At 35.7% G+C, this 12,163-nt stretch overlaps 1 protein-coding gene across 2 annotated transcripts in view; it reads right to left on the bottom strand.

The window, feature by feature from the left end:
• Positions 1 to 428: 428 nt before the first annotated feature.
• Positions 429 to 12,163, bottom strand: part of NSL1 (NSL1 component of MIS12 kinetochore complex) — a 35,004-nt gene continuing 23,269 nt past the window's right edge. The window contains exons 5-6 of one of the 2 annotated variants that reach the window (XM_025877539.2): positions 3,142 to 3,209; positions 429 to 1,885 (exon numbers count right to left, since the gene is read on the bottom strand). In XM_025877539.2, the coding sequence (XP_025733324.1) occupies positions 1,607 to 1,885; positions 3,142 to 3,209 (347 nt within the window). In that variant the 3' untranslated portion in view covers positions 429 to 1,606. The remainder of the gene's footprint in view (positions 1,886 to 3,141; positions 3,210 to 12,163) is intronic. The other variant, XM_025877540.2, reaches the window with a different exon arrangement.

Genomic DNA, 12,163 nt, shown 5'->3' with positions numbered 1-12,163 from the left:
GGGGCGCCTGGGTGGCTCAGTCGTTAAGTGTCTGCCTTCGGCTTGGGTCATGATCCTGGGGTCCTGGGATCGAGTCCCACATTGAGCTCTCTGCTCGGCGAGAAGCCTGCATCTCCCTCTCCCACTCCCCCTGCTTGTGTTCCCTCTCTCGCTGTCTCTCTCTGTTGAATAAATAAATAAATAAAATCTTTAAAAAAAAAAAACAATAATTGTTTTGTTTACAGGCTATTGAAATGAAACAACTCATAAGAATTTTATACTATAAAAAACATAGCACTGTATTAGAATAACAATATTCTGTAGCTTCAAAACAATTTTAAAGGGAAATTTATTATGTTCTGAAAGGCAAGACGCTTACCTACTATTCAACTAAAGCTGAGTTCAAGATGTCTACAACTGAAAAAATACACAGTATCAAGATTTCAGTCTTTGTACATTATTTTAATTAAAAATACACTGTTATTACAGATATACAGATCTAAAATTGTAAATTAAAATACAGAGTGCAATAAAGTGGCTTTGTAAATTTTTTTCACTGAGACACATTTTCTATCACATTTAGATATTTGATTGGTAAGACACAGTAAATAAGAAGTACAGATTCCCAACGTCATGATTAGTAAATTCCTCTGCAAATGAATGAAGTTATACAGTCATCAAAGGAGAAAAGGAGAAAAGTTGGATGGCCCTGCCTACATTGTACTAATGTGAGGAAGAGACACAGTAAGAGCTATAACTATAGTGAAATGTTAGAGCTATAGGCGATATAGCTTCCTCAGCGTTCTACCGATAACATCCTTGATAAATAAACATCCTTAAATGTAAAATAGTTCAGTATGATTGCATCTATATTTGTTCCACAATGACAATTTGTTAATTTTTAATCCAATATATATTTTTGAACTGCAATCATGTACAAAGATATGAGAAATCTTGAAAAGAAACCCTTAGTCCCAAGTTGAAAGGCCTGTAGAAAATAAGTGTGGAAAGAAACATTGGCTACATGCCAATTTTTATTTCTAAGAAAAAGTCTTACATAATTAAGTCATCTGTCTTACAAAACAAAAACAAAAAAATCCTAAAAATAATACCACAAATCCAAATTAGCTGAATTTAGAGTAACAAAGTCAAAGCCAGTCTTCTTATCTGCATATCAATGTGATAAATCAAACTGCACTGGGGGGGGGGGACTTTATCTGCTCCTAGCTCCTAAACAGAACTGATGATTACTTTTAGCACTTAGAGACAACTGTGATACTGCTCTTTTTAAAAGATGTATACTAGAAATCCAATAGAATGTGTTACTCATGATATTCCACAAAGGCTGTAAGGCAGCCAAGAGTTGATTACATTTAAGGACATTTAAGCTTGCACTCTTAATGCCCACTAATGGGCTTTGTGCCAATATTCAAAAAATATACTTTTCATCTACTAAAGACGAAATAATAAGGAAATACAACTATTACATTATATCCCAGCATAGAGCTACTATATTTGTATAAAGGAATCACTAGTTAAAGAGTTATTTGTCTTTTCCTGTCTAGGCATCGGGCTGTAATCTAAATGTTGACAGTGCCAAATTTCAACTCTCAAGACAAACAAGAGTTTACGTGTCAAGATTAATTCTCTTTGGCCGTAGTGGATACCATTTTCTCTGGGGGCAGTCTTTAGTTCGCCTTCTTTTCAAGACCAGGTCAGTGGCTTTCCTGGTTGAAGTCTCTGTTGGTGTGGTTTCTATTTGTGTTATAAAGCTCTCAGGTTTAACATCTGGTTTCCTACAACAACCAGAAAAGACTTCTTGGTGGACTCTCTGGAGCTGGATAATAGGCTGCATCTTTAAGACTTGGGAAAATCCATCTCCTTGTTCAATTAATGCAGGCAAGGACTTAAACAAACAACAGTAATACTTAACATTAATTTCAGGCTGGAACACAAACACACAGAGACAGATACAACACTCTAGATTCTAATTCTTCAGGTCAAGGCTTTTTCTAAGACCTAATTATTTGGGTCATGGATATTGGCTTTACCTTAAAATACCAGTATTAGTTGAGGATTTTAACCAAAAACTAAAACTAAAAGATACATTCTATTCTTACGATGTCTGGTAGTAAAATAAAACTTTGGCAGCAGGAAGTAACAGAATTTCAGAGCCAAGGATTTAATGTCTGAAATTCCATATTTTAGGATAATAAGTATTTTAGAAATCTTGATCATCAAGAACAGGAATCAGGACATTTTTCCTGTAAAGGGCCTTACATCTCTGTCACAATTACTCAACTCTGCCATTGTAATGTAAAGAAGCCACGGACAATAAATAAATGGATAGAAATAGCTGTGTTCCAATGAATTTTTATTTACAAAGACAAGTGGCAAGGCTGGGTTTTTGCCTGCCCACCAGTTTGCCAACTACTGATAAAGAAAATGCTATGAGTATCAGAAAATCATGGAATCAATACAAACCACAAAAGAATGTTACAGAAAATTATCAGAACATGGGAGATTTAGAGGAGTTTTAAAGTAATTTTCATACACTAGGAATCCAAATGTTTCCCTGTATGCATAAAATGTCAAGATAAACAATTTTATTATAATAATATTAAGATATCCAAGTTGGATATGCAGCATAATATAGCAGTTAAGAATATATCTAGGCTCTAGAGCCAAATATCCAGGGTTTAAGTCCTGACTCATTTATTTATTTGGGCAATCTATAGCCTCTCTCTGTGCCTCAGTTTCTAAAATATAAAATAGGGAAATTAGCAGTATCTACCTCAGAGGATTATTGCAAGGATTAAATAAGATAATATATGTAAAGCAGTTAGATGGTGCCTGACCCATAAATGCTCACTAAATGTTAAGTGACATTATTATCCAAACTTGTTTGATAGACTGCTAACTCTCAAAATTCAAAAATATAATCAATCTTCAAAGAAGCTAAATATAATACTGGCACATACTGGTGCCTACTAAATGTTAGTTATTCTCAATGTTACTGTCACTTTAATAAATTCATTAAAGATCTACTTAAAAGACTACTGAGAATTCCTGTTACAATAGACTAAAATACATATGGATGTTGAAAGGAAATACCTAGCTACGTATTGTTCATTTTATAACTTTTTAGCATGTAGCTTTTACCTTCATGGCTTCACTGATCTCCTTAGCTATTGTTTCTCCTCTGCATTTCAAATTTTCCACACGAGAGGCTGCAAAGAAACCGCCAAATAGTAAGGTTTTTTATCTAATACCAAGTCATAAAAGACACAGATAGTATTTGGACAAAAATCTGTTAGGACTATCCACCTTAGCTCAATCTTTCTTAGAATATTTTGTAATCTATTAAAATAAGTGTCCTAAAATAAAGACTGTGGAAATGTTAGAACAGTAGAGAAAAACTAACAGTTATAAGATGATAGGCAACAAGAGTTATATTAGGAGTAGTCTTAGCACTGGGTGCCACTAATAGCCCAATGTTTGTTCTACACATATCTACACTGTGTTTAACATCTTCAACCCCAGGGTGCCTGGGTGGCTTGGTCATTAAGCGGCTGCCTTCGGCTCAGGTCATGGTCCCGGGGTCCTGGGATCGAGCCCCGCATTGGGCTCCCTGCTCAGCGGGAAGCCTGCTTCTCCCTCTCCCCCTGCTTGTGTTCCCTCTCTCGCTGTGTCTCTCTCTCTCTGTCAAATAAATAAATAATCTTAAAAAAAAAAAAAAGGAAAATCTGGGTGGCTCAGTCGGTTAAGCATCTGCTCAGGTCATGATTCCAGGATCCTGGGATCGAGCCCCACATTGGGCTCTCTACTCAGCAGGGAGTCTGCTTCTCCTTCTGTGCTCTCCCCCCACCTCTCTCAAATAAATAAATAAAATCTTAAAAAAAAAATTTTTTTTAAATCTTCAAGCCCTGTCACCACATTTTAAATAGATATAGGCTAATATTTGATATGTGTATTACTTTGAGTTTTATATAAGTAAAACATAATTTGAATTTGGAATATATACTATCATACTGCATTGAGGATACCTAGATGGGATTTCTGGGGGGAAAAAATCTGGATTAGACTGTAATATTAATTTTTCTTTCCTTCCTTCTTTGATGCTTTTCTGATTCCTAATACATTTTATTTCCTTCCAATCTTTGTTATAAATGTTCATGGCTACTTCACAACAGAACTGCATATTAAATGATACAAAGGGATAAAAATCCTACTAAAATTCCAAGCAAAACTGGATAAGAAAAATCATTCCATTTTGAAATCATCTACAAGTTAGTTCTTAGCAAATACATAACCATGTTAGGAGAGCTACAGCCTTACTGGCTTCAAGAAAGGGGCAAACAACCAAGCAAAAAATTTCTTTCATAGCTGCTATTTTTCTTTTCTGCCTTTCCTTAGGTCAAAAAAGTGAGAACACATTTAGAAAAAAGGGGAAATGAATCGCAAAAGTAACTGGGAGAAACAGGGTACTCAAAGAAAGAGAAAGGCAAAGGCAACAGGATGGCCTCAGAAAAAGGCCTCTTAACCATCTTTGCTACCAGAGACTTCTTTGGCAATTTGATGCAGCCTACAGACACCTTCTAAGAATAGTTCTAAATGTATCCGTTTTTTAATTGAGGTATAATTTACACACAGAGAAATGCAGATCTCAAGTTTAACATTCAGTCACCTGTGATACATGCATACCATGCATAGGACACTTCCATCACCCTAGAAAGTTCTTTTGTATCCCTTTCCCAATCAACCTTCTCTACAAGAAGCAACCACTCATCTGATTTCTATCATTATAACACTGTTTTTGCTTACTCTAGAATTTCAGAATGTTTTAAAATAAAATTTAAAAATACAATTATTACAAAGTTGTGATAGGTAATACATGTGCTTCTTTATTAATGGTTTAAGTAACAAGATCAAACGGCAGGTCTAATAATTACAATATGAAAATAATGAGCATAAACAATATTGTGAGGTACCTCCAACAACTGAAATTGAAAATATCTATGGCTGGGGCGCCTGGGTGGCTCAGTTGGTTAAGCGACTGCCTTCGGCTCAGGTCATGATCCTGGAGTTCCAGGGTCAAGTCCCGCATTGGGCTCCCTGCTCAGCAGGGAGTCTGCTTCTCCCTCTAACCCTCCCTCCTTTCATGTGCTCTCTCTCTCTCTCTCATTCTCTCTCTCAAATAAATAAATAAAATCTTTAAAAAAAAAAAAAAGAAAATATCTATGGCTTTTAGTAGCAAAAAACATTACAGTTACTGCTAATACTACCACTGTGACCTACATTCAACACTGAAGGAAATGTTAAATTTCAGTCTGAGGTTAGTAAAAATAATGTAATTTTTTTCTATCCAAATTCATAATCCCCCTTTATTCTAAGGACCCTTGCCTTAGATTAATATGCTAATTTCAATTCTTTTAAGATTTAGGGAGATTTCCCCAAAGTACTTAGGCAATTATTAAATTTCCTTCTGAGTACGCAAATACATGATCCATGTCTTGGTACCCTTGCAGCAATCTGGCTTCTGGACAAGCCCACCCTTCAGGTCTCTCCCTCAAACTTACATACCTGTGTGGGAGTTGCCCATTCTTCCAACATTTATTATGTATTTTCCATGGACTAGGCCCAGCACCAGGGACTCAGAGTAAGGAAAAATGGTCTCTGCCCCTCAAGGAACTTTCAGGTTAGAAAAGAGAGACACACAGAAACACACAGAAACAAACCAAACTTTTCCTGTGCAGTCTCACGTTTCCATGATCCCTGCCACGAATTCCACCCTCTGCCTGAACTGAGCATTCCCGGGCTACAGACTGCCACTGTGTCCTGACAGTTCTAGTAGAATACCTGGAAGACTTCACTGCACTGATTTGTTTAGAACAGTTTCTCAACCCCATCAGACCCAACTTCCCCCTTTAGAACATATTTCGTAAAGTTCCCCTTACTATTCCAAAAAAATTCATAATGATATTTTTGTACATATAAATAAAAATACAAAGGAAAAACAGACATTTATCATAATAAAATATTACTTAATATGTTTAATATGTTCATATCCAACCATATCAGAAGACATAATGAAGTACTCAAATAATTGTACCTATTATACTAAGTTTGGATTTAAGAAAATTTATATCAGAAGTCATTCTACATAGAAAACAAAAGATCAGATATACAGAAATAGAAAAATTAGTGTTTTATGAGAATTAACATACTATTTGAATATGATAAGGAGGAAATAATGGAGTATGGATAACCTACTGAGACAAAGTATAGGCTGTTGAAAGGGTGACAATTAGAAGGTGCAATATTTCTACAAATGAAATGGCCTTATTAAAAATGTCATGTCAAGGGCGCCTGGGTGGCGCAGTTGGTTAAGCGACTGCCTTCGGCTCAGGTCATGATCCTGGAGTCCCGGGATCGAGTCCCGCATCAGGCTCCCTGCTCAGCAGGGAGTCTGCTTCTCCCTCTGACCCTCTTCCCTCTTGTGCTTTCTATCTCTCATTCTCTCTCTCTCTCAAATAAATAAATAAAATCTTTAAAAAAAAAAATGTCATGTCAAAATCATTCCCTACCTTATAATATGGGAATGTGTAAGATTAAATCCTACTCTGCAATTGCACCATAATTCAGACTACATTTAGTATATACATTTACTTAAAGACTTCAGTGATCATACTATCAAAAGGCGATGAGGAACACAGGATAGACGGGGCTAAAACAAGAATATGAGAAACTACAGAGAAGATACATGGTTGACCTCTGTGGATCAATTCTGGATTGTGGATAGATCTCTGGGGATAGATTCTGAATAAGACTAAACATAAGGCATCTAAAAATATAATCAGAATTTTAAACAGATTTTTTAATATTAAAATTTTAATAGTCACATAATTTATCATTATACAGAAATATAATTTTTAGAATTTAGTGCGGCAATAATAGGAAGTATTTTAAAATCATTTCTTGGGCGCCTGGGTGGCTCAGTTGGTTAAGCGTCTGACTCTTGATTTCAGCTCAGGTCATGATCTCAGGGTTGTGAGATTGAGCCCCATGCCAGCGTGGAGCCCGCTTAAGATTTTCTCTCTCTCACTCTCCCTCTGCACCCCCCCCCCCCCCCCCCTCCCCCCCCCACACATTCCCTCTCTCTAAAAAAAAAAAAATAATAATGAAGGAAAAAATCATTTCTATTAATTAAAAAAAATGAGATTCCTACATTTTAGGTTTCCATTAACTTAGTAACATTTAGTTTTAGTCCTATTTAAAAGGACTCTCAAATCTTCTATAACGTATTTTTTCCATCAGCTTTTTTGCTTTTGTAATAACCACATACTGTACCAAAATCATTTTCAGTTAAAAGTGCTGTTTGAAATGCTCCTAATTCACTGTCCTTTGAAAAAAAAGGAGTATGAAAGTTGTAACTGAACCTAAAACATTTCATAGACTGATAAAATGTAGCACTTGTTGCAAAGATTTGTTTGTTTAGTTTGTTTCTTTTTAAAAGTTTTATTTACCTTTCCTGCACATGTTGACTAACAGAGAAGGAATATTTGAAGAAATATGATGATGCAAGTCAGAATAGTGGTTACCTCTGATGGCTGGGGAGTACTAACCAGAAAGGAAGGTAAGGAAACTGCTTAGGGTACTGGAAATATTACACAGTACAGACTGTCCCTAAAGTCAGAAAGCAGGATAAATATGTGTTAGTTACATTTTCAGATAATATACTCAATATCTTTTTCTTTAAACTCAAATTACCTTTTCAGGTAAAATATTTATAAAGTTAAGGCAATGAATCCAATTGTTAATACATAATACACTATTTTCCTCGTTTCTAGACTTTTTGGATACTTTCAATTGTACTTATTGTATACATGAAAACATAATGGGCACATTATTTGAAAATATAACATACTGTTTACCAATAAGTTTGTCCTATGTTTCCCAACCATGCACTCAGCATATCTAGATCAAGGTGGCAGTTACATGTGTTTATGTGTATGCTTGTGTATGAATTCATCAAACTATGCACTGTATGTTATACCTCAATTTATACACACATCCACACAATAATGAACAGAATCTTTTTTAACATCTACTCTAGAAAGTTATCTTACTTTCATTTATAGGGTATGCTAATTTATATTCTTCATTATTACTGCATGATTTACAAAATAATCTATCATCCAAGGGATTCTGAATTTTTGTATAAACACATGCTATTTTGAAAAAAAAACTGTCTATAAACCCATATTTATGGACAATAGCTGTTACCTGTCACACAAGCAATGACAATGTAAAAGTGCCAAGAGTAGTTTATGTGTAAAATGGAGTTAGGTCCCAGGTTTGGATAATTATAAAGATTTTTACACATGAATTTCTGGTGGCATATTCTAAAGTTGTGTTGGACATATAAGACATATAGTATTCCTGGCTCCTGAATACAAAATGTCAGCCGTACCCTCCCCATTACTGTGGTAACCAAAAATTTCCCTTTTTCAAAAGGGCCACTAGGGGGCAGTACTGTCTCCAGTGAGAACCATGGTGTTCTTATCTGTTAGCACTTCTTGGGAACAAGAACCTCATTCTCTTAACCTTGGACTCCCTAGTGTCGAACACAGTGCCTGACATGTAGAGCAGGTGCTCAATATGTACGATGAAACAAGGCTATGACAAGAGTGTGCTGTAGAGACACAAAGAAGGGTGAGTTGGGAATTGAAAGAAGAGTAGAAGCTTCACAGGTGTTACCAGAAAGTCTCTATAGAAGAGGATCTGCTGCTAGATGGCTGGGGTGAGTGGGAATAGGAGGTTGGTGGTAGAGGATGTGCTATACCAAAACAAGGGAATAAATCAAGAAAGAAGAAAACACAGGAACCAGGAAACATGATTCAAAACAGAAGTACAGGAAATTCCTAGGATGATGAGGAAAGGAACAGATGGGACAAAAGCTTTGCAGAGGCCTAGACAGCAACCAGTCCAGATTAGAATAGGAAACAAAAGGCTCCCAGAGGAATATCTCCAAGAAAAAGGAAAAGGTTTTAAAATGGATCTGATGGATAACCTTAAGTGTTTACCATATTGAGAGGAATTTTATAGTTCTATTGAAGAGTTTGGGAAAGAATTAGTGATAGACACAACAGCAAACAAAACAAACAAAAATAAAGCAATTGTCATTCTGAAGGATAAGAAGCTGTTCAAGAAAAATATACTCATAGTAATGATTACCTGACTCATAATGAACATTTATATAGTCACAACAATATAAATACTAAATACTACTGAGTTTTTGACAAAAATGAGAGATTAAAAGTGAAGCTGGTGAATGCAGTTTATTCTTTGAGAAACTTGACTATGAAAAGAAAACACGAGTACAGAGATGAGAAACACAATGGCATGACATCTGTCTCTACTTAATCCCAACAGCCCACTCCTATGGTAGTATGGGGTGGCATCCATTGCCAAACAATCTTGTGTAATAACCATTAACAACCCTGTGAAGCAAACAGGTTTCATCAGCCTCCTTTTATAGATAAGAAAACAGAAGCTGCGAGAACTGAGAACTGATCTAGAATAGAATTAGAACCCACATTTCCTAGAATTCAAAGCATACGCTGTTTTATATTTTATATGTAACTTTCTAAAATACCCCTTTGTCCAGAATTATACTATACTCATAAGAATATAAATTAACAAATGGTCAAAAGTTAGCTCCAACATAATAAAAATCTCTTGAAATAAAAAGAAATTATGTCTGGTAAAAAACTATGAAAACAGAACAATTCTAGAGTTAACTCTGTTTTAACAATTAACATTACAGTATCCTTTTTTTTAAGTGAATTAAATTCCTTTCATTGAAAACTAAGGAACATCAATAATTTTAGGAATAAAACCAAGCACACAAAGATTTTAAAAAGCACTAAAGAGGGGGGAAAACAAACACATAATTAAAAATGATCACTAAATATGTGAATATGTTGCCTATAAATGCATCAAAAAAGCATTTTCCAACATTAATATCTGCTTAGAAATTTTCAAAATATATAAACTTTCACTCCCTCACTCAAGATTATTTTAAATGAATTTTTCACTTCTTGTAACTGGTAAGAGCATATAGGTAGTCCTGATATACAAACATCTGACTGAATAATGTATCACATGCAGATGGCTAGTCCCTGCCAGCTAGGAGACTGCAGATGGGCTTCCTTCAGAAGCGTTCTCAACGGCTTTCTCTCCATAGCCTTCATGGGGACATCTTTGTGACTCCACTATCCTCTCACTGCAAAGGTGTTTAGGGATCCAAACTGTTCCCTCCAAATCCTATTTAAACATCTGTAGTGGAACTAATGTGCATCTGAAAGGTGATTTTCCTAATAATTTTCAACATAAATGGGTAGTATTTCAGCTACGTTATATAGGAAAAAATAGGTCTTTAAAGGGTAGCCTAGAAACTTACCCATTTATAATACCACTTGCAAATTTTTTCAGAGGGGAAATGCATTTCAAATTCCAAAGCTCAGATTGAATAAGAATTTTTGAAACAACCATTTGTAAGTGGGTAACCACCTGTAAATATTCTGGCAGTGGCTTAAGCAAGTTGGCATTATTAGGAAAGAAGAGGAACTGTCTCTAAGTCTTCTGCTTGTAGGGTAAGCAAAAGAACTGGAAGTATCAAGTCTACTGTAGAGAAACTTAAAATAGCTCCTTGTCATCTGTACATATTTAGTGAAGGACGAAGGGCGGAGGGAAAGGGAGGCTCTTCAATTAACTTCAAAGAACTTTTTTAAAAAAGAAGACAATATAGAAGCAATTATTAGTTTTACTAACAGGATCACAAAAGGGTATAACTGACAAATGAAAACTCTTCTTACTGGTAGACAACTAATCAGAGGATTGCTGCAAGGATATTAAAAAAAAAAGTTTGCTCTTAAAAATGTGGAAGTAGGCACTCTTGAGGACACTGCCTTCCCTAGGCACTTGCTTTCTAAAACACAGGGAAATGAAAAAGCGGAAATGAAAGATTGGGTAATCAACCTAGTTTTGCTTTCAGGTCACTGCACTGACTAAACTGGGAAACATGAACTTCTAAAAGCCTGCACGAATGTAGACATTCAGCAAAAAAGCACTAACTGAGGGCTTCCTTTCTATTCCCAGTGTATTTTATGTGCATAAATGAGCAAGCAAGCATGCATTACATAGGATGTCTGGCTTATACTGGTTGCTAAAGGGATAACTAAAGGCATGAATAAGAACAATAATTGAAAAGCAGCACGTTTGGTGAAAATGAAACAAAAATCTAAGCAGTGATTTATGACTTCTGGAAGGTAACCCTTTGCTACAACTTAAACAGAACTGTTGAACACACCTACTAGGTCGCAGATATATATAATCCTCTATATGCATGCCCACCTGCACCTCACCAGCATCTTCTGTACTGAAGAGTTTTATCTCTTTTAAGGTACCATATATTTTCAAACTCCTAGCCTGTGTTTGCTGGCCTGGGCCAAGTCTCTAACATTATCCTGTAATGTTCTTTCCCACTATTCCTTCCACTGGAGCCTCAGTGGTCTTTTACTCCATAAATATTCAAGCTCACTCTTGACTTAGGAACCTTGTTCTAGCTCTTCCCTAACTGAAAAGCTCTTCCTCTTGTCATAAGATAAATTCCTTCTTGTTACTTCCCCAGAAAGTGTTTTCCATCACCTAAACACATCACCCTACCACTGATTGTTTACTTTCATATGTTTATACTTTTCTTTTCCCAACTAGAACATAATTTCCATAGAACAGGGACCGTGTTTGTGTTGCTCAACATTATATCCTCTACAGTGAGAACAGTTCCAGCATATCGTAGACATTTGATAAATATGATGAGTGCATGGATGAATAATAGTCACTCGATATTTATTCAGCATGGTGCTATATACTGGTCACATACAATGCAAATGCAAAGTAAAAAAGCTCATGGAGCTTTCAGTTTTGTGAGACCATAAACAAGGAAATACACAAATATATTGTAACAACTGCTATTAAGGAAATAAACAAGTATTATGATAGAGTACTGGGGAGAGGCTATTGTCATTATGGTAGTTAGGGAAGATCTCTCTTGAGGAGGCAGCCTTTAAATGAGAAAGAAAAATTGAGAAGATGCCAACTTTAGAAGCACCAGGGAAAA

Source organism: Callorhinus ursinus, unplaced genomic scaffold, assembly GCF_003265705.2.
Source record: "Callorhinus ursinus isolate GAN/ISIS: 27379988/994484 unplaced genomic scaffold, GSC_fseal_2.0 scaffold13, whole genome shotgun sequence".
Lineage (NCBI taxonomy): Eukaryota > Metazoa > Chordata > Mammalia > Carnivora > Otariidae > Callorhinus > Callorhinus ursinus.
This window is presented reverse-complemented; position numbering and strand designations above follow the sequence as displayed.